The 21,996-nt window shown below is 53.3% G+C and overlaps 2 protein-coding genes and 1 non-coding gene across 14 annotated transcripts in view; all 3 read right to left on the bottom strand.

Annotated features, from left to right (window-relative positions):
- Positions 1–2,707: 2,707 nt before the first annotated feature.
- RCC1 (regulator of chromosome condensation 1) lies at positions 2,708–11,415 on the bottom strand. Of its 5 annotated transcripts, XM_032132003.1 has the most exons (12): positions 11,168–11,415; positions 10,723–10,762; positions 10,363–10,421; positions 6,858–6,935; positions 6,568–6,755; positions 5,837–6,016; positions 5,659–5,755; positions 4,956–5,078; positions 4,611–4,766; positions 4,244–4,363; positions 3,697–3,849; positions 2,708–3,140 (listed from the first exon to the last, which is right to left on the bottom strand). In XM_032132003.1, exons 3-12 carry the CDS (start codon positions 10,394–10,396, stop codon positions 2,965–2,967), a joined length of 1,305 nt encoding a protein of 434 aa, XP_031987894.1. In that variant the 5' UTR covers positions 10,397–10,421; positions 10,723–10,762; positions 11,168–11,415; the 3' UTR covers positions 2,708–2,964. The 5 variants fall into 5 exon arrangements, with proteins under 5 accessions (XP_031987894.1, XP_031987893.1, XP_031987896.1 ...); XM_032132002.1 differs by having other exon boundaries at positions 10,723–11,415; XM_032132005.1 differs by lacking the exons at positions 10,363–10,421; positions 10,723–10,762; positions 11,168–11,415 and adding an exon at positions 7,520–7,572.
- LOC116455190 lies at positions 10,866–11,070 on the bottom strand. Its single transcript, XR_004244327.1, has one exon. It is a non-coding gene; the product is annotated as a small nucleolar RNA SNORA73 family (small nucleolar RNA).
- Positions 11,416–12,410: 995 nt separating the features above from the next.
- Positions 12,411–21,996, bottom strand: part of PHACTR4 (phosphatase and actin regulator 4) — a 65,247-nt gene continuing 55,661 nt past the window's right edge. For all 8 annotated transcript variants that reach the window (XM_032131994.1, XM_032131997.1, XM_032131996.1 and 5 more), the window contains 8 exons: positions 18,547–19,117; positions 17,713–17,936; positions 17,147–17,297; positions 16,518–16,573; positions 15,547–15,608; positions 14,629–14,766; positions 13,641–13,717; positions 12,411–13,051 (listed from right to left, as the gene is read on the bottom strand). In XM_032131994.1, the coding sequence (XP_031987885.1) occupies positions 13,036–13,051; positions 13,641–13,717; positions 14,629–14,766; positions 15,547–15,608; positions 16,518–16,573; positions 17,147–17,297; positions 17,713–17,936; positions 18,547–19,117 (1,295 nt within the window). In that variant the 3' untranslated portion in view covers positions 12,411–13,035. The remainder of the gene's footprint in view (positions 13,052–13,640; positions 13,718–14,628; positions 14,767–15,546; positions 15,609–16,517; positions 16,574–17,146; positions 17,298–17,712; positions 17,937–18,546; positions 19,118–21,996) is intronic.

Genomic DNA, 21,996 nt, shown 5'->3' with positions numbered 1-21,996 from the left:
CCATGGATGCTAAAGCCCTCAAATTCCACTTTCCCAGCTTTTGTCTGTAAATCAAAAGCCTTTTATGCACTTCCAATAGCAATGATGGAGACCACAGTGTGGGATTGGAGCTGCCAACTGGGGATGAGGGAGGGTCTGGAGGCGTCAGCACTGGAAAACCTCCACCGTGGACTGAGGCTGGATCCTGACATAGCCAGGAGTCCATCGGCTCTACAGGACCCAAATTCCTCCTTCCTCATCCTCAAAACGCCCCCAATTCACTCTGTGAGCACAAAAACTCGTTAATGAGACATTTCCCTTTCCTCAATTAAGCTGTTTTCCTTCGCCCACCCTCTCTCCCCTGTGTGGGGGCTCATCCTTCCCCCAGTTTCCAGCAGTTTCCCACTGAAGCGTCACTCTGGCTCCCAAGACAACGGTTGATTCATCAGTTCTGAATATTTTAAATCTTACTGTTCTCCCCCAGCCCTTTTCCCCCTATTTCTTGAAAATACCAACCAGCTCCCCATTCACAAAGACATGTTTTCCCCTTTCCAGGAACAGGACCAGCCCCACAAGGATGGGTACAATCCCATCTCATTTGGGAGTGATCTGGGTTTTCTCTGCACCTGCAGGAGCTGGAGCAGGGAATTGCATTGGCTCCTGGCAGGATCTAACCCTGTGGTGACCACACAGTGGTGCCACCACTGATCCTGTTCCTGTTGCAAGGAATTGCCCAAATGTGGGAGATATAGGTGTAAAAACCTGCCAGTGTTGGGGCTAGGGAGGAACTGGAAGCACCGAGATGTGGGGTCTTGGCTCCCAGCTCCCCAGCAGCTGAGGCTGTTTTTGGATAAATGTTGTTGCTGGGAATCAAGCCCAAGACAGGGAGCAGTTTCTCCATCGGTCTCCAGCAGGTCACATTTCACGGAAGAGCATCAGATGGTAGTGGTCCCCAGGGAGCAGAAGTAGCCATGGGATCAGGGAGCACTTGCCCTTGGCTCAGTGATGGCAAAACACGGGCTCGATCCCTGGCAATACAACGTTCTCCGTGGGCCCACATCCCAACTTCACGCTTAGAGTCCTTTGCAAGCCCAGGACGGCAACCACCAACACAAACCCACCTGATGGGAGGTGGGTGCCCCCCAGCTAGTGCTGGACCCGCTGAGCCATCCCTGATTGTAAATCCAAGCTTGTCCCACACGGGAGCAGCAGAGCTGCCAACAGCCTGAGGCACTCCCAGTGCCCAAAGCCCATCTCTGCCCAGAGGCTCATTAAGGAACCTGCTCCTGCCCAATGAATTAAGTGTAAACAGGACCTGGGCTCCAGTCACACCAGGATATGGAAATTTGCCCCATGGGTTCCAGTCTCCACACACGTCTGGCTCAGCTCCAGCTGGGAGCACCCAGCAGAGACACGCCAGGATCCTTCCAGCTGTGCCACGGCTTGGTTGTGTCCCTGGAGACCCAAAGACACCGCGGTGCCCCAGCAGACAGGCAGGGAACCAAAGAGAGGGTGACAGAGACGACAGGGACCATCCCCTCTCCCTGTCCCGGTTCATCCCAGCCCCGTGGCCCAACAGCTGCCAGAGCATTCTCCTGCTGCCATCCCGTGGCCATGTCCCCCCCTGCACAGAACACCCAGACACAGCTGGGACCGACAGCACCCCTAAACGCAGCCACCCATCCCGACTGTCCCGAAGGGCCACAGCAGGTCCCACGGGAGAACTGTCCATCCAAAGCACAGGAAAAGCCTGGGTTTATCAAAACTCAGTTTATTCCAAATGTTAAAAGATGAGTTTTCTGTCCTTTCTGCCTTGATTTATCAACCAAAATACATTTTCTTTTTTAAAAAATCCAACCCCTTCTGAACCATTGTACAATCCCAGACACCCCCCTCCGCAGCCACAACCCCCACCTCCTATTGCTATAATTTAGCTCTTCGCAGACCCCTCCTCACTCCAGGCACCTGGAAGGCACCTCCTGTAAGGAGAGGATGGGGCAGGCTGGGCGCAGGAAGCAAGACCAGTTGGATCAGGGAGGCGACGGGGAGGAGTCGTCCTGTTGTTTCCAGCGACTCCATGCATAGCTGAGGTCTTTGTGTCTGCTCAGCAAGGCCCTAACAGCAAATGAAGCTCCTTCCTCAGCAAGCGAAAGAGAAAAAAATTAAAGTAACAGTGTTCCCACCCGTGGGATGGATTTGGTTGGGTTTCCAAAGGCAATGGGAAAGAAGGATTGTCCAGGACTGCAAAAAGCAGTGCTGGAGATGGCTGCTCCAGGCCATGGGGAGTGAGGAACCTGCTCCTGGCCTCACTGCCTGGGGGGAGGGGGGTCAGCTAAGATACTTGATGGATGGGAGGCAGGAGCCTCCCTTCCCTTTTCCAGCAGTCACAGTGTGCTAGGCATCAACCAGCAGCATTCTTCCTCATCAGGCAGAATATCCCCGCAGCAGCCACAAGTTCTGGATTAGATAGAGCTCCCTGGGAACATTCCCGTTGGACTGAGATGCCCTTGGAATGGGCTCAGAGGGGTTTGGGGGGGCGGCAGCAGACAAATCCAGGCCAGAGAGGTGTAAGATACTTAGGTCAAGGGGGTGGAGGAGCATCCACATCCGGGGAACAGTGGGACCTCAGGGAGACTGATACCCAAACCTGATTGCAGAGTGAAGAACAAGACCCTTGGCTTTGCTGAGCCGGGAAATGTTAAAAAACCAGACAAGAAGTGGAAATCCATCCAGGCACAGAACTGGGATCAGTTTAGGACCAAGCTGACCCGGGGAGCCGACAGAGCACCCAGAACCACGGGAAAACAGACAAACGCTTGCAGGGAGAACCCATGGGCACCCCTGTTCCAGCCACGCATGTGCTGCTGGGCCCAGCTCCATGAGCCTCCTGCCCTCCCCAGGAAATCGGCTCCCCAAGCCAGGCAGAAGTTGTGGGGGGTCTGGGGGCGCTGTGATCCTGCTGGGCTTGGCTGCGGCGTGGCTTCATCAGCTCTGCTCCTTGTCACTGACCAGCAGCACGGTGTGCTGCCCACCGCTGGACACAGCCAGTACCCGCCGGTTCTCCAGCTGCTTCCCCGTCATCTCCACGGGGCTCCAGACATCATCCTCCTCCCCAGTGCCCAGCTGGTAGTTAGTGCCCATTCCCCAGGCAAACGCTCGTCCTGCAACAGAGGTGAAACAAGTTTTGAGTTCCAAGTGGATGCACAATGGGAAGCATTGTGGGAATGGGAAGGGGAGCCAGCACCCAAGGGGACCTCGCACCCAGGCAGTGAGTTTCTGTGTGTCAGAAACACAAGCAAGAGGAAGAGGAGGAGGACTTGCAACTCCAACAGATGTTCCATCACAGAGCCAAGGCACTTTTATCCTTTTTGGGGAGAGAACTAAACCCACAGCCCACTCCAAACCTTCCTTCCTGCAGACAATGCACACAGGCAAATGCAGCCCCAGAGCACAGAGGTCTGCCATCAGCAGAGTCAGAGAAGACACTGTCAGGCCACCAACCCCCTCCTGGTTAACACCACATGACCAACGCTGTTGCCACAGGCCCACAAACACATCTGAGCAGCCACTGCCCAGCTGCCCCCAGGTGATCAGCACCAGGACCTGGCTCCAGTCCCAACCCCGCTGGCAGTGTGTGGTGACGGTTTGCAGGGCTGGATGGAGGGATGAGGGGTGAGGAAGGTACAGAAGTCAGTATTCCCAAACCCGGGCACTCACCATCAGTGCTGACAGCATAACCGACTGACGCTCCGCAGGCCACCGAGGTGATGCTGGGGAGCTCCGGGATAACGGTGGGTGTACTCTTCTCCTCTGCCCCTGTCCCAAGGCCCAGCCGGCCATACTCCGCCCTGCCCAGGCTGTAGGCTTTACCTGGAGCACAGTGGATACATGGGAGAGGTGACTTGAGGGGGGCAGAAGCTGCAGCAGGGCCACAGCTGGACCCTCTTCCCAGGCCCGAGTCCTGAAGGAGTATCACTCCTCCATACCACACCCTGAGACCCAACCAGAAGGGGGAGGGTGGGATAGAGACCCTTGAGCTCCCCAAAATCAATAACGTGGATAGGTGCAAGAGCAGAGTTCACAACTGAGTCGAGGTTCCTGTTGTCAGCTTCCCTTTGCTGCCTTGTTGCCTTGAACACTGAAGGCTTGGAGGGCTCCAGCACATCACCCTAATCCCAACAGCTCCTTGGCCAGGATGAGAGCCATGGGATCTCCCCATCCTGCTCTGTGTGACTCCCAGCCCACCTGTCACACTGTTACTCACCCTCGGAGTCTACGCAGACTGTGTGGTGCTGCCCGCCAGAGAACCCAACCCAAGACTTGGTGGAGTTCTTGAAGCACGTGAGGTTCTGCGGGGAGAAGCAGGGCTCGGTGTCCTGGGTCCCTGCAGGGTGGGACGCACAAACCCGGGCGGATCAGGTCCACGGGCACGGACAGCCCAGGCCAAGCTTCGGCACTGAGCCATCCACCCTGGGGGTCACCCTGCCAGAGACCAATATAGTCCCTCCAGCCCCATTTCCAGCTCCAGTGTGTCCAGTGTTTAGAATTTGGGGCACCCCAGCAGCTTTCCCCACCAGACCAGGGCAGCACTAGACTGGCAGGAAATCTGAAGGGACACAGGTGAAGCTCACCCAGCTGGTGGTAGTTGGAGAGGCCAAATCCATAGATGTGTCCCTCACGCGTGACGGCGAAGGTGAAATATGCCCCACAGAAAGCGTCCTGGAAGCGCATTTTGCCTCTTCTCCCTTTGCCTCTGACAGGGACAAGCTGGGGTACCAGCAGCCGCTCTGGGAGCAGAAGACAAGGTGTTATACAAGGACTAAGGATTTACACCCTCTCCCTGCGTCTAAGGATCTGGCTCACTGCGTTTACATCACTGATTACACATGAGCATCAGGGACTGGGTCCCTTCGTTCCTCTGCAAAGGGCAGAACTAGAGCCAAAGGATGCACCTCAGAGAACCAAATCTAACTCACGCAGCCCTTTTCGTCCTCCTCGGTTGGCAAAGAATGCTGGCACTCTGCCCAGCTGGCCCTGTTCCCCACAGCCGCACGTGAACAGGTCGCCGTCCACTGTCAGCATCACCAAGTGGTCATTCCCTGGGAGACGAAGGAAAGGGAAATGAGGGAGAAGTCTTCAGCAAGCCCTGGGGGCTGAGATCCCACAGGTAAAGCCCAGTTGTCCCAGCTTGCGGGGTTTACTGCACCGGATACCCTGACACCAATTGTGCCACCACCTAAAACTCCAGGATCTCCCTCTTCCCAATTCCCAGGAATTCAAAGCAGTTTTTCTGGGAAGGTGTAAGGACACAGGTGTGCCCCAACTTCCCCTGGGCCCTGGACAAGCTCCCTGGCTGCTGTGCTCAGCCTCCCCAGGCCTCATTAGAGGGCAAGTGCTCTGGCCCCACGGGGTCACAGTTCAGGCCACTCTTGGAAGGCATTCCATCCACATCAGACTGGTCAAATATTAACTCAGTATGTGAATCCGGTAGGGCTAAAACATCTGTTTGGACTAAAAGGTCTGTTCTCTGGAGAGTCAGAGATGAGCAAGTACATCCTTGTACTGGGCTCTGAGCAAGTCAAGGGGGAGGAAAAGGTCATGGATCTTCTGGCCCTTCCTCAAGGGTTGCAACAGCCTTGTGTACCTGCCTGACCCTGCACACCCCAGGGCCTTGCTCACCTGAAACTATTTTTACAACAGGTGCCTCGAGCTGGAGCAACAGAGGAATGGAGCTTGTCTTCATGGGCTCCAGCAAGCCAATCACTCCATTGTTATCCTGAGGGGAGAGAGACACAGGGATGAGCCACAGGAGCAGCAGCCACCAGTGGAGCTTCCAGCATCTGAGGAATCAGCGTACCCGGAAGGAGCCCCAGACAAAGACCCTGCCATCCTCAGTCAGCGCGGCCGTGTGGCTGTCCCCTGCTGACACCTGCACCACCTTCTCCTGCAGCTCCACTGGCCCTGGAGAGGTCTCAGACCCTTCAGCCGAGGTGTCACGTCCCAGGGCACCTTCATCGTTGCAGCCAAAGGTGTAGATCTGCAGATAGGGTGCAAGTGGTCAGGATGGGGCCCAGAGGGGCAACAGGCTGAGTATGAAGTAAGGGGACAGAGACTCACCAGACTAAATTATCACAGAATCATGGAATGGTTTGGGTTGGAAGGGACCTTAAAGCTCATCTCAGTCCATCCCCTGCCAGGTATACCTTCCACTAGACCAGGTTGCTTGAAACACCATCCAACCCGGCCTGGTACGCTTCCAGGGATAGGGCAGCCACAGCTTCTCTGTGCCAGGGCCTCACAACCCTCACAAGGAAGAATTTCTTCCCAACATTGCACCTAAAATGGCAGTGTCGCCCATCTATTCTCTGTCAGTGTAAAGCCATTCCCCCTTGTCCTGTCACTCCATGCTCTTGTCCAAAGTCCCTCTCCAATTCTCTTGCAGGTTCCCTTCAGGTCCTCCTTTTGACCCCCTAAAATTTTGTGATCCATGTGAGACTATGCTCACTCCCAGAGCTGGAACAAGATGTAGGCAGAGCAGTGATTCCGACCCCCTGCTCCAGAACACACCCCAGAACTCCCTGCACTCACCTTTCCTGTCTGGCTGAGGCACACCGTGTGCATCCCTCCAGCTTCCACCTGCACCACCATCTCCGGCAGCGTGACCAGAGCTGGCTTCTTCCTCTCCATGATGTCCTCACCCAGGCCCAGCTGGCCGACATTACCCTGGCCCAGTGTCAGCACCAGCCCAGGCTGTGAGCGGTGTGATGGGTGGCTGACTGTGGGGTGGGAGGGGGAGAAAGAACATGTGGGGGTACAAGATTCCTGGTAAAGATCACCCCTGGGAAAGTGGAAGGAAAATTCCCAAGGCTTTTTCCTACCTTTAACCTTCTTCCTCTCAGGAGACTCTTCTTCTGGCACCGGGTTTTTTGCACTGCGTTTCCCCGGCATCTTGGAATCTAAACACCAAAAAGAGCCTGTCAGGAGTCACCCACTGGGCTGTCACTGTTTGGGGTGTCGCCTCGCACGTTAAAAAACCACCTGACGGAGTGGTGACTGAGTTGGTATTTAAACATCGATCCCTGCTCCTACTCTGGGAAAATGGAAAGTTTTCCCTTGTTTCATCCATGCTCCCTACCTCATGCGGACGTGAACCCCTCCAGATTTCAGGTCCAGGCAAGCGAGAGGGAAGGGAAAAAGAAAGGAGAAGAGGGAAAAGGGGGAAAGGAAAGGGAAGAATCCGAGCCGAGCCGCGTCCGCACTCCCCGTTCCACATGGCCCGAGCACCGCCCCCCGCCCCTTCCCGCCGTTCGAATTCCCCGCGGCGCCGCCTCACGTGGGGCCGCACAGGCCGCGGCTCCGACCGGCCGCTTCTCCCGCCGCCTGCAGCTGTCTCTGCGGGCCGCTCGGCTGCGCCGAGGGCGGCCCGGGGCTCGCCGGGACCGCCGCGCCCGTGTCCGCGTCCGTGTCCTCATCGCCCTCCCCCCAGTCCGGCCAATCCCTCCCGCCGCTTTCCCGAGCCGACCCCGCCGCGCTCCCTCACCGCCCGCCAGCGCCGCCGCGCTCCGCTCTGCGCATGCGCGGGGCCGCGCGCAAGGGCTCCGCGTGGCGCAGCGCCCCCTGCCGGCCGGCGGCCCCCCGGCCAGGTCACTCCTCCCCGCAGGTAGGGCGGGACAGGAGGGACAGGAGGACAGGGCGGGACAGGAGGGACAGGGCGGGACAGGAGGACAGGCGGGACAGGAGGGACAGGAGGGACAGGGCGGGACAGGAGGGACAGGGCGGGACAGGAGGGACAGGAGGGACAGGGCGGGACAGGAGGGACAGGGCGGGACAGGAGGGACAGGAGGGACAGGAGGGACAGGAGGGACAGGAGGGACAGGAGGGACAGGGCGGGACAGGCGGGACAGGGCGGGACAGGAGGGACAGGGCGGGACAGGGCGGGACAGGGCGGGACAGGGCGGGACAGGAGGGACAGGAGGGACAGGAGGGACAGGAGGGACAGGAGGGACAGGAGGGACAGGGCGGGACAGGAGGACAGGCGGGACAGGAGGGACAGGAGGGACAGGAGGGACAGGAGGACAGGGCGGGACAGGAGGGACAGGAGGACAGGGCGGGACAGGAGGACAGGCGGGACAGGAGGACAGGCGGGACAGGAGGACAGGCGGGACAGGAGGACAGGCGGGACAGGAGGGACAGGAGGGACAGGAGGGACAGGAGGGACAGGAGGACAGGGCGGGACAGGAGGGACAGGAGGGACAGGAGGGACAGGAGGACAGGGCGGGACAGGAGGACAGGAGGACAGGCGGGACAGGAGGGACAGGAGGAACAGGAGGGACAGGAGGACAGGGCGGGACAGGAGGGACAGGAGGGACAGGAGGGACAGGAGGGACAGGAGGGACAGGAGGGACAGGGCGGGACAGGGCGGGACAGGAGGGACAGGAGGGACAGGAGGGACAGGAGGGACAGGAGGACAGGGCGGGACAGGAGGACAGGAGGACAGGCGGGACAGGAGGACAGGCGGGACAGGAGGACAGGGCGGGACAGGAGGGACAGGAGGGACAGGAGGACAGGGCGGGACAGGAGGACAGGGCGGGACAGAACAGGCGAGGCAGGATGGAACAGGGACACAGGACAGCTAATGCAGAACAACGGGACAGAAAGACAGGACAGGCAACACAGGGCAGGGCTGACAGGTGCCACCCTTGGCCAGAACGCTGGCCCCCGGGCAATAAATCCGTGTCAGTAACTTGCCCTGCTGCTTTTAACATCCAGAGGTGCCTCCAGCCTGTAAGGCCGCAGCCAGCTGTGATGGAACAGAGCTGCTGCAAAAAAATGGCAATTTAACTCACAGAATGATGATAACAGACTACTGCAATCCAGCAAGTCTGAGCTCCCACCTTTTCCAGAAATCTGCTGCTGCTTAATGTGGAAAATCCATTTCCTCTTGAAACAGGAACCAGACTAAACTTCTTGGATTAACTGGAGGTCAGTTAACTTCCGAGTTTCCCCTTCATCACACGGGATGAATCGCCCTTATTCCACTGATTAATTCTGCTCCAGCTAACATGTAAATCCAGCCCCCAGGACAGTCCAGACCAGAGGATTGCATTTGGCCATAATGGCCCTAATTTACTCATAAAATCAAGCTCCTCTTTGTATTTTGGTTGATACACCAGCCTCATCTGCTTATTTACAGACCCTGATCCCAAGGGGTCACCCACATCCCAGGTGATTGGAAAACCTTCCAGGAGAGGCACAACCACAGTGTGTTTATCCCAGGTTTGTGTTGGGACTTTTTTGATGAGCAGATACACATGCATCCACTGATCCTGTCCCTGGGGAATTTTACGGTCAAGGACAGGACATCCTGCCAACTGCCAGTACCCATTTCACCCAATTCACACCAGAACCTCCCACAAACCCACCCATCAGCATCACTCCCCTTACAAAAGGGTGCCAACAAGGGATGTGTGATCACTCACCCTGCTTCCTCCCCAAGCCACACCCAAGGTACACCCCAGCAGACTTCATTAACCCTTCTCACTTTAAAGAACATGAAGGGTTTTGTGCCATGACATAATCCAAACCTGAAGGTATGTTCTGCTCCCAGTACAGCCCAGAGCGTCACAGTGCATTTCTACACCCTTCATTTCTTTGAGATGGGTCAGCGGCACACAAGAATCACACTGCTACACAAGGAAGAGGCACCACCAGGAGCATGAAGTTTTTCGTAATATTCCAATCACTCACCAAAAACACACACCAAGCCAAAGCAAATTCAGTTTATTGAGTTGTCTACTGTAGCCAGATACGGATTTAGATACCAACAGAAGAGTACGGCTGTATTTCAGGGCTTGAATACGAACTGCTGCTCCCACCCACGTCCTATAACCCATCCACTTTCAGTATCACCTCCCCTGTAACATCCTGGCCCCACGAGGTCGAACAGATGGGAAGGTTGTCAAGTTAGTCCACAGGAGAACACATGCCTTCATCCCCCTTCCCATGCATCCCCAGTTTAAAGCACCCCAAAAGCAGCTAGTTCTTGCTGGGCCAGCCAACCCCAAGTCTGCCCTTGACTTTCTAGGTGCCTTTCAACCAATCCCACATCCCATGGATTGGCTTTCCTTCCCGTGCAGCTTACCAACAACGTAATCAACTCCAGGCCCTGCTCCAAAAAATCCAGGAGTGCACATCCCACCAAGGGAGCACGGACACACATAGCAGTTTCTCGTGTTCCCAACACAACCTTTGAAAGGCCACTACATTCACGTAACCCCTGGTTCCATCCCGTTTTGATCCCTGTGACTACATTTTGATTACACACAGCGCACGAACAGGACTTAGGCAGCCACCTCATTTGGGCAGACTCTTTAATATACTCACCCTCTCCCACTAAAGGCGCATTTTTCTTTGTCATTTTGTCCCAGCAGTTTCTGCAGTATCTTAGAAAAGAAAGATTTTTTTTTTAAATTATTTTTTCACATCCTACATTAAACAAATGAATAATTTTATTCAACTTAAAGCCCTATCTCCAGCAAGTTTTTTTTTCTTTGTGCTAAGATTCATGACCAGTTTTTTTTCCTCTTTAAAGATCACCTATATTATCTGGAGTAGTATCACTGAAAGCCGATTCAACTTTTTTATAAGCATCTTCGAATTGCAGATTTAACTTATTTGAAGTGTTTAGTTTTAAAGAAAAGAGTGAAACTACACACAATATTACATTTTAAACGCAGTTATTACCTTCAAAAATCCTGCTCCGCTCAAATTTTCAATTTTGGGACTGGAAATATAAAAAAAAAGGTACTTTAAGGATTTGCTCAGGAGCTTCTCCTTTTCAGTCTCCCTCCCCGCTCCGCACGTGTCCCCCGTCCCACCCCGCGCGTCAGTGTTTCCTGCATGGTTTGTCTCCTCTGTCACGGCCCAAGGGCTCAGAGAAGCAGTAGGAATATGCAGGCTGCAGGCTCGGGGCCCGGCTTGTTCTCCAACGTCGTGGAAGGGGACTGTACGTCATGGGCCCGAGGGCCTGCGCTCCCGTGCGCCACACGGACAGAGCCGAGAGAGAGCGACTTCTCCGGATATCCACGTCGGACCTTGTTTAAAATAGTTTATAACCACCTCGACCGCCAAGCCCTCATGCGCCCCCGCTCCGCCGACCATACGGCGTGGCCACACAACGGATACTCACGGTGGAGCGAGCTGGGCGAACCAAGGCAAACAAACAGGCTTTGGTGGAACCTGCAGGAAAAGCGAACGGCTGTGGGGGCGGCTGAGGTGGCGTGGGGTGACCCCGCAAAGGCCACAGCCACGTGTAACCCGCAGCATATTTTTTGCGTTAAAAGGGGGATGCAGCGGGCATCCTCCGACAGCGCCGCGCTGCGCGGCCACTAGAACCTCACGCCGCAGCAAGCTAAGGGGTAAAAAGGGTTCAAGTCGAGTGAGCTACACTTACCACCTCCAGCGCTCCTCAGAGAGAAAGAGGCCCGGCTGCTCCGCGCGGCGGTATTTATAGAGCGCGGGGCGGTGCTAAAGTGCGCGCGCGCTGCCGGGTAAGGGGCGGGGCCAAACCTTCTATGGGCATGCGCGCCGGGGCCAACGCGCGGCGAAAGGGGCGGGGCCAGCAGCGCCTGCGCACTGGATGGAAGGGCGGTTGGCGCACGCGCAGTGGGAAAGGCGCGAAAAGCCGCGGCCTCAGGGGGGGTGGCGCCATGGCTGATCCGCCCCCTCAGGAGCCGCTGGTCCCGGCCCTACTGAGATCAGTTGATAGGACACGACCACACAGGGTTTAAAAAAAAAAAAAAAGATCTAAAATACTTTTATTTAATAATTAAAATCTGTTGCTGAGGAGACTGATATACAATGTAATGGCGGCTGCACAGGGGATGCTGTGAGGGAAGAGCCCCCAGGGGGCGCCGGGCCAGGGCCCGCATGTTGCCACACTGGGCTATGAACAAGGCAAAGTTCTTCTCTCCCTTCCCCCCTCTCCCACCCCAGTGGCATGCTCACATGGTTTCGGTTTGGTGTATAATACAGCAGTGGCCCATACCAGATTTTTTTTTTAAAACCCACATTTAGGACGAATTTTTCTCTCAGAAGAGAAATACCATCTTTTTAAGGTCACTTCTTAAACCTATTCTTCCCCTCCTTTCAACCCACACAGTGAAATTTTCAAGTTTCCAGTAGGTTTAGCTGTAAAAATGAGAAAAAGGCAAGCTTCAACCCTGATTTGGGAGAGTAAAAAAGATCTGAGAGAAAGCCACAATAAAAAGGACTGACTACTCTCACACAGTTTTCTCAAATTAAAAAGTTTTTTAAAGGCAACAGTCATTTTTCCTGGTTCTGTAATTTGTTAAACAAGCCTAGATATCTCAAGATCTGTTATTAAGATCACAGCAAGTGTGAGAGAGTGCAGAGCAAATGTTTTATACATCTATTGTTTTTCTTTTTTTTTTTTTTTTTTTTTTACAAAAAGATGCAGCATATGTTAATATCTATACAATTCCCTTCCAGGACAACAAACTGTTGGTCAGTAGTGATTCAGGGCATTAAGGACATGACAGAAACAAGCAAACCCTCCCCCCAAAATAACGAGTCCCATGTCAGTTGTCTGCCAGGGTTCTCTGTACATAGCTAATATACACACACGTGCTTCCGAGCACACGCTCTCCTCAGCTTCCCAACACTAGAGCTGCCTTTTTTTTTTTTCTCCCTTCCTCATGGAAAGGAGAAGGAAATGAGGAATTGCACTCCCAAGACAAGTCTGTACAACTGGGGAAGGAAGGGGTCGTTCCCCTGGGCACAGTCTCCTGGCAGAGTCATATTGCTGAGCCACACGAGGTATAGTGTCAGTTCCAGCCTGATGGCATGAGAGATGTGTTTGTTCCAGTGAAATGCTACATTCAGACAGGATTCCCCTTCCCCGGCCGAAAGCCCTTTTCCAGATATGTTTGGAAGGCAAATCTTGGAAGAGCCGAGGTTCCACCCTCACTGTACTGCCTAGGACAGGAATGCAGAGAACTTCCAGGCCTCCCGGTTTCTTGCTCCCTCCTTGGAATATTAAGGTCGATGGTACCTGAAAGCCAAGTGAAAAATCTGAGTGTTATCCTTGGAACTCAGGTTAAATGGTTACTTGGGCACTACAGATGGCCAAAGAGAGTAAATTGAATTGTCTCAGAACTCTCAGCCCTCAGGGAAGCTGTTAACATCAAACAATTTCACCTCCTGTGCTCTGCACTCAACTTTGCCACATAGAGCTGGAAGAAAAAGAATCACTTGGGCCATGATCCAGAGGTGACTACACAGATAACATCCAAGGTAACTCATTAGCAAGGTGTTTCACGGCTGTGGCTGCAGCTCTCTAGCCCCAGAAAAGCTCACTCCAGCTGCAGCTTCACACTGGTTTCAGACACACCTCAAACCTGCCACTGGTCACTCTGACCAGTGGATGGAAGCCCCAGTTGAAGGAAAAACAACCCGCTTTGTTGTTGTGAAGCTACTGCTTCAGTCACCCCCCAGGACCGAGACAAAAAGGGGCATTCAATCTCCAACTGCCGCACAAATAATTCTTCTAAGGTTTTAGTGTTTTGCCCCTGAGCACTGTCCTTGCAGCACAGCTCTGACAGCTCCAACAAGACTGAAACTCTTAAGTAGCACATTCTCACCTGGTGAACTGCTTGCTCTCCTCATGCACTTCCATTTCACAGCTCTTAAACTCATTCAGCTCTTTCCTGATGGCCGCCTACACAAAGAGGGAGATTTTTTTGTAAAGGAAGGGCTCATATTGCAGCAGCCACTCCAGCTTTCCGAGTCCATTAACACCAAGCTGAATTTAATCTGCCCCTCCACGATAAGGGCTGGGCAGTCCCCAGAGGGGGCTGGGGAGGACAAGGACAGATGGCTCCCTGCCAGCTTCTAGAGCTGGAACGGAACTGCATTGCTATGACCAACACCCAGTATCCTTGGTGTGTCCAGAAAAGGGAATGCGGCTGGGGAAGGGGCTGGAGTAGCAGGAGTGGCTGAGCTGGGGGGGCTCAGCCTGGAGAAAAGGAGGCTCCAGAGGACCTTCCTGCTCTCTACAACTCCCTGACAGGAAGGTCAAGACAGGTGGGGGTCAGTTGCTTCTCCCAGGTAACAAGTGACAGGACAAGGGGAAACAGCCTCAAGTTGAGCCACAGAAGTTTAGATGGCTCTAGTTTGCCCTTTTTAGGAAAAATTTCTTCATGGAAAGGGCTGTGGTAGAATCACCATCCCTGGAAGCGTTCAAAAATGCGCAGATGGGGCACGTGGGGACATGGCTTAGTGGTGATCATGGTGGTGCTGGGTAAACAGTTGGACTCCATGATCTTCAAGGGCTTTTCGAACCTTAACCTTAATTCCATGATTTTATGATTCTTACATCACTCAGAAGCTGAGACAGAAGGCATGCTGGCCTTCAGACTGTGTCCACCTGGGCTCCACCTTGCCATGAGGCAGCAGGAAGCAGAGCTGGGACAGCGCATGCAGGTGAAGGGACACTGGTGGGGTGGCAGAGGGAAAGATGAAGAGGTGAAGCCAGAGGAACAGAGCAAATCTCCTTGGCTCACACCTTTTTGCATGGGACACCCTGGTCTGGCTCTCCTTGCCATCTGGGGACAGGACACTCTCAGTTACCTTGTCAGCTGGTGTCAGCTTTGTCCACGGCTTATCTGCTCGTCGGTCATAGTCTTGAGCATCTGTTACTTCCACATATTCATTAAACCTCAGGATCTTCCTGGCCTGCAGCTCTGCCACTGTAGGCCTTTGGCTAAGCTAAACACCAGCAAAAACAAAGGAGGTTAGCCTGAGCATTGTCCACAAAACAGATCCAGGACTAAGCAAAACTGAAACCAGTTCCCTCACTGGGCCTTAACCACAGACACTACCAGATCCTGCTCGCAGCCTGCAAAGGAATAGGTAAACCTCTTACAGACTGGATACTCCCATTTGGATCACAAAGCCAGGCTAGGGCGCAATCTGGGCCACACTGCCATAGAGAAGGACAGTGAGGGGTTCGGGAACAGCCACTACAAGGGTGAACCCTGCGTGACACCCCTAAACACAGCTTCAGCAAGGGCAATACTCACGCTTCACACCCACAGGCCCCGGGGAAGCTTTTCCCAGCCATGAGTAACAATCACAAGCAACTTGGTCGTAACAGTGACAAGCAGCTGTTACTCTGCTCAGCTCCCACACTGCTGTTACTTTAGAAATGGATTTTAGGGAGCCTGGTGTGAAGTCGTGGCTGCTGAAGAGCTGTGTTAAAGCAGCCAGGCCAGCAAACCTTTCAAGTGTCAGGTGCCAAATTTAGTTCTCATCTCGCTTGTTACACTTTCTGCCAGCTCAGATCTGTCACTAACAAACATGGCCCTCGTGCCAACGGCTCACCGTGGGTGACAGTCCACATTCCAAAGTCACTGCACTCCGAGGGCACTGGGGACACTTACACAAGAGCCCTGTGACCTCCCCCACAGCACAGTACCTACAGCGTGGTCATTGCCACCATGCCCAGCAGCCCTGCCAGGTGGCCGTCACCGTGGGAGCCAGCAGTACCTTTCTGGTGAGCCGGCGCTTGATCTCGCGCTTCTCAGCTTGACGGTCAGCTTCATTTTTTGCTGCCAAGGGGAAAAAAAAAAAACAACCCATTTTTCATGTAAGCATCAGGCTTTGAAAAGTGCTTTCTAGGCTTGAACAAAGGAGAGTATTGAGCTGGATCAGATTATCTACAGATCTAAAGGCTTAGGACAGGCAGAGAGTGCAATACAACTCAATATCCTGTGTCACCTCCTGAACTGGCAGGGGCAAATATGCCCCTTACACAGCACCAGTGAGTCATTCTCATGTCCAAGATTAATGGCCATATCGCCAAAATACATCCAAGCCACTGTGCAGCTCACTTCTTCCCAAGGCTATTACAGTTTAAAAGAAAATAACAGCACGGATAAATATTTTAAATGGAAGCTTCCTGAACTGACATTCCCATTTCCTCGAGATGTTTATTTAAAACTTTTCCAGAACAAGATATGGCCAAGAGAAACAGTCCTGACTTTGTGATGCACTGCTGCTTTTGAGATCATGCAAGGCAAGGCTGTAATGTCTGGAACACAAATGGAAGTCCAGCCCAAACAAAAACACCTTTAACAGTTCTTGCTGTGTAACAGCAGAGTCTGAACCAGCCCACACACTCTTCCCTGGCAGGCATGGGACTGCTATTCTGTCCATTATCATATGATCCCAGAATGGGTTTGGTTGGAAGAGACCTCAATGATCACCCTGTTCCACCCCCTGCCATGGGCAGGGACACCTACCACTATCCCAGGTTGCTCCAAACCCCATCCAACCTGGCCTTGGACACTTGCAGGGATGGGGCAGCTACAGCTTCTCTGGGAAACCTGTCCCAAGGACCTCACCACCCTTACAGGGAAGGATTTCTTCCTAACATCTAATCTAAATCTCTTTCAATTTAAAACCATCCCCACCTGATAAAGTAAGATGTTAAAGGCAAGATGTTAAAGGCTACTCACGCTGAAGAATGTTCCTCTGTTCCAGTTCTTCTGCAGTCGGTCTCTGACTCAGTCGCCTGAAGAAAAGTGTGACAAGTGCAGAATGTTGTATCTGGTCACTCATCAGTAGCAGATGAAGGATAAAACTGCCTGGTTTCAGTGCATTAGACAGCCTCCTCCACACTCCTCACTCACCACTGAGGACCACTGCTACCCTGTTTTACACTCTGCTTTTCTCAAACAGCTGCTTGGCCACTGGCAAGCTTTGGGAAGGGCTCTCCAGCTCAGAAGCAGCTTTGCAGGGAGCTCAGCAGAGCCTGGACTGTCACCAGCCCCAGCTTCATCCACCACCAGCACCCACCCTGCATCCATCCACACCTTTCTACACCATCTGTGTTTTACATGTCTGTAATCCTTGAGATCTTCCCCTCCCAGGTTTGGGATATAGTTCCAGCTCCAGGAGGAACTCCCAACCTTTCCAACAGAGGAGGAACAGCAACACTCAACCTCCCAGCCCTGCTCCCAGCTGCTGTGCCCAACCACCCACCCTATTCCAGCACAAGCTGCTTGGACAAGGGACCAACTTTGCCCAGTCCCACCCCGCAGACACTTATGCCGGCAGCTCAGCTGAACATCATCATTATCTGTACCTGATCAGCGTTGTCCCAATCTGGTGACGGATTTCGTTCCACTCCTCCTTGCTCTTCCGAGGGAAGACGATCTTCTCCTCCTGTGGCGCAGCTGTGTTCCCCAGCTTTATAGCGAGCGTATCTTTCCTCTTCACTTTGTTGGCCAGCGTGCCTGTGGGGAGGGAGAGCAACGGGATGCAGCTCAAGGCTGCTGAGCCTGCCACAGCAGTCCCAGCCCTGTGCCCCTGGCAGTTGTGATCTCCCTGAGGGAGAGCTGTCCTCTCTCCTTGCTCTTCCCAAGCTCTGCACTGCACAGCAGCAGCAGCCAGCACTCTTGTGTAACACCACATGCTCACCTAATGCTGTCCTACCTGAAGGGCTGGGACAGCACAGGCTGGCACAGAAGCCATCTGCAACTGAAGGGGTGCACTCAGCAGGTTTGGCTGCAGAGCCTTGGAAAAAGCGAGGCAGAGGACATGTGCTACATCATGCAACCAAGAACCAGTGCTTTGATCCAGATCTCAGTGCTGCCAGGCATGAGTTCAGCAGAGCAATAAAAAAAGCCAGCTGTAATGTCAAAGCCTTACTGTTATGGCTTTCATCTTCTTCCTCATCCTCATCATCTTTATACAGGATGGGCCCCTCCGAGTCAGAGTCGCTCATCCCTTCGTCTCCTTCCTGCTCCTCCGGAAGGACCTGGGGTACCAGTTTGGGGATGACTGTGACAGATGGCACATCTCCAATATACACACGAGGACCTGAATTCTGCTCCTCTTCCTGGTCATCTTCTTCCTCTTCCTCATCGTCTGGACTAACAAGAAGCACACTATTACACCTCTGAATGAACACATGGCACAGGGGCTGGGGAATATCCCTAAAATCAATACCTCCTTATCTCTCTTCAGGGAAGTGCAGAAACCAGAGGTGCAAGAGCCACCACAGGATTCTGCACTGTCCCCTCTTTTCAAAGCACAGGGAGCTCTGGCCGAGGAAATGACAGAGGCAGGTTCTGCAGAACCAAACAGCCCTCTGACCCCACTACTTCGTGACATGGAGATTCAGCTCTGCTATAACACAAGACAGTCCTTTTCCCACTTATGTTTAGCAAAATGAAAGGCTAAGGAAGGCCACAGATGGATGGAATCTGGGACCTTGTTTGGTCTTGGTGCAGTTACAGACAGTCAAGGCCTGGATTCCTGGCATCAGCCTGTGCTTATAATCTGGAACTCATTTCCCTTTGTGAGCAATAAAATCCCAAACCCAGGGGTAATTTCATGGGGAAGATGCTCTGGCTCTCAAGAGGCTGAAACACAGATTTGGCCAATAGGGAAAATGGTTTCAGCAGAGACCTAAGCCCTGCTCAGAGCCATCCCCACCACCACAGCACTGCAGGAGTTGGGAGAGCCAACACACATACTCACACTTTGAGCATCTCAATGGTGACAGGCAGGGACCTCGTCCTGCCCAGGGTGCTGTTGTCTTCTCCGAAGCCATCATTCTCAAAGAGCAGCGAGTGAGCCCTGTGGGACCCCTCAGGAGGTGGGGTGACAGGCAGAGGGCTGGCCAGAGCCTGCTGGATACGAATGTGCAGTGGGATTTGGGGCAGGCGAGGCAGCACGTGGGATTCGCCAAACCCTTGCTCTGCTGTCCTCTTCGACACTTCCACGGACCTGAAGTCTTCAGGAGGAGGAGGAGTCTCCTTGGGCAGGTCCAGAGAGCACGGGGGGTCTAGGATAGGGGTGGAGGTGGGCAGGGCCACACGTGGAGGTTCAGGGGGTACATGGGTGGGCAGCGGCGGCGAGGGTGGTGGATAAGCTGAGGTCACGTGCAGTGGAAGCGGTGCGGGGCGATTCACTGTCACTGTCCTGTCATTTGGGGGCTTGGATGTGACAGCCTCTGACACGTTGTTAGGCAGGAGGCCTCTCTTAGGGGGGAGAGGAGGGGAAGGCTTGGATAAGGCTGTACCACTGGTCATTACTTGGGAAAGTTCAGCTGAAAATAAAAACCACAAAAGCCACAATGTTTAACAGGGTATTTTTCCAGATATCCTTCACCAGTGTGGAAAAAGTACAGCAATGCACTCAAGAGCCTTGGACTAAGCAGTCTCTGCTGTTTTTTACTGGAATGTCATACCAGAAATACCCAGGTTGCAAGGCTCTAGTTTGCCCTTCCTGCAGCAAAGGTAAGACTTGGGGGAGCAGCCAAAAACAAGCAGGCTAAGACAGGTTTGTGCATCCTGCTGCTTCAGAGAAAGAGGAATGGCACCGGCCCTTGAATGACAGCACAGGAGCCTGCCTAGGAATGCAGTTATATGGGCACTTTATGGCTGTATTTACAGCATGAAAGGAATCCAAGACATCCAGGACACCCCAGATTCCAGTTGTGTTAACGGCTCCCCTGCACATTAAAGAACTTCTTGGGAATTCTCAGAAAGTCTTAAAGTCTTTTTTTTTGCTTAGAGCTGCAGGCAGCAGTGTGCTCCCCCCACTACTATTCCCCCATCAGACCCAATCTAAGAACACCCCACTGCCAGCAACTCCTCAGGATGAGGTTCTGCTTTACTCCCTCTGAACTCTGTTCCTTAAGCCCCATACAAACTCATCTGCCACTACAAAGTAACTAGAAAAACTTCCAAAAATACCTAAAACCATTTAGTCTAAATATTTGTTGTTTGATGGAGGAAAGAGAAAGAAATGGAGACATGAAAAATGCCTGCAGTGGGCAGTCACAGGATCTTCAAACCCCTCTGTTCCTAGGGAAATTGCACCAGTAAAGACTGCTCTTGCTTTAGGAGTTTTCAGCTTTTAACATCCATGTATCCATGGCTTCTGGGGCTGGTAGAGGCTTTGCTGCACATTTCCCTAGAGCGGGTGATGGTGACACATGGGTGTCTCCAGAATAGAGCTGGAGGAATCCACGGCGCAGACGCCACAAGAGGGTGCTGCAAGTGGGAGAGTTTTCAGAGATAAGGCCACGTAACTGGAGAGAGGTGGGCACATTTTTGAGATGTTTAGCATTTTTAGACTTTCCCCTTGTAGATTAAGGGCCAGATTGTGCAAAACACAGAGTGCCCTCAGCTCCCGGGCAAGGGACTCCAGTGTCTCCTGAGCAGTGCTCCAAGCCTGGCAGGACCAGGCTTGAGGCACCTCTGGATAAGAGCAGAATTTGAAAGGGAGTGAGCAGCTGGCAGAAGGAAGAAAGAAAGGGCCTGGGTGGTGCTTGAAGCACCCTCCCGAGCCAGCCCGCTGCCCTCCAATGCAACAGACCCAATTTCCAGGCTGGCACAGCCCTTGTGACATACGAGCATGGGTAGACCTGGTGCTCCCACACATGCTGTGTTGCCTGTGGCTCCTGAAACCTGCTGGAAGCACCAAGCCCCGAGGGTGCCACCAAGCTTTGGGAAAGCAGACAGCACGCTGTTCCCTCCTTGCTCGTTCAAGTTGATGCCGATTAAATTCCCACTCCCCAAATATTTCCTGAGATTTATTTTCAACTGTTGCTTGAGGGGATAGAGAAAGGGGTGACCTGCACAGTAATACCCTCCCCAGCCTCAGGCTGTAACAGCAGCACAAAAGGACACCCCTGCAGTCAGAGCAGGCATCAAAGACGGGTGGAGAGCTCACAAAGCCAATTCCACTCCTGTCACTCATCCACAGTGACAACACAAGGCTCACACAGCAACACCACAGCTCCAGCTCCATCCTACTGGACCAGAGGCCTGTGGAGCCTCCTCTAAATCTGCCTTCTTATCCAGGAGACAAAAGAGAACTGCCTGTTCTCTCCTCCCCCGCACACTCCACAGGTGCTCTGAGCCCAGCCCATGCTGTTGGGAAGAGGCAGGATGGCTCCGAACAGATGTTGGATACACTGCTGTTTCCAGCCACGTTTTTTTGTTCCACAAGTACCTCCTGCAATTAGCGCTGGGGCATTTCAAATGCCACCTGCAGTGTGTGCAAGCAGCTTAAAGAAAACAAAAAGGTATTTTATGGAGTGCTCAAGCATGGTCAGGCTAATCAAGCTGGTCTGACACACGGGGATTGTTAACACCATACCAAGGTCACTTGCAAAACCTGCCAGAACAAGGTGAGCCCCAAGCAGAGCAGAGCCATCCATCCACACTGAAAGCAGTGGCCCAGGCTACTTCAGATCCAGCACTTGCACATCCAGCACTGCCTCTCAAACCACACCTGGGTAACACCTCCAGTTTCTGTGATAACAGTGCAGACCTGTCAGACTGAGCTTCCCAGGAGCCTCCCTCCTGATCTATGCTAACCTCTGCTAACCCTGTCCAACGAGTAGGAGGTGTCTGTGCAAGAATTGCCTGAAACGCCAACAGGCCATCACTGCATGGAAGTCATCCCAACTCCCAATGTTGCATCTTTAAGATCCCCAGAACTCCCACAGAGAACAGAGACTAAATGAGCTTTAAGAAACTCTCACCAAATCTTCTGCTTAGAAAAGTTACAGAGATAAAAACATTGAATTCTCTAAATTGCAGGATTCAGTTCAAATTACAGTTGAGCTGATTTATCCATGGGACAAGACTGGTATGTCAATAGCCCAGCCACAGATCTTAGAGGAGGTGCCTGAGTATAACCACGGAAGTCTGAATTATCCCTGCCAGCTCCTGGTCTCTGCTGTAAGTGGAAACCACATGGCCTGGCAGTGACAGCCACGACAGACATTGTTTGGTGTGATGTGGATTTTTTGGGTTTGTTTGTTGGTTTCGTTCTTTTTTTCCAAGAGCAGCTGAAAGAAGGAATCATCACTAACCACAGTCTCACAAAGCAAAACCTCATCCATCATTCTCCAATCCCAGCTGAATCCCAGCCCCCAGTGAGGCATCAACATTCAGACACTGTCTTAGATTT

This window comes from Corvus moneduloides, chromosome 23 (assembly GCF_009650955.1).
Source record: "Corvus moneduloides isolate bCorMon1 chromosome 23, bCorMon1.pri, whole genome shotgun sequence".
NCBI classification, from domain to species: domain Eukaryota; kingdom Metazoa; phylum Chordata; class Aves; order Passeriformes; family Corvidae; genus Corvus; species Corvus moneduloides.
The sequence above is the reverse complement of the archived record's forward strand: the minus strand, read 5'-3'. Positions and strand labels throughout refer to the sequence as shown.

Bases quoted from the DNA above. Each gene is read 5' to 3' on its own strand.
- RCC1 (XM_032132001.1), bottom strand. From the start codon at position 7,451: ATGAGGACACGGACGCGGACACGGGCGCGGCGGTCCCGGCGAGCCCCG. The intron at 5,756-5,836 runs GTACGCTGATTC...CTCTCCCCTCAG, and splicing joins TTGTCTGGGGCTCCTTCCGG to GATAACAATGGAGTGATTGG. The intron at 4,364-4,610 runs GTGAGCTTCACC...CCCACCCTGCAG, and splicing joins CTCCAACTACCACCAGCTGG to GGACCCAGGACACCGAGCCC.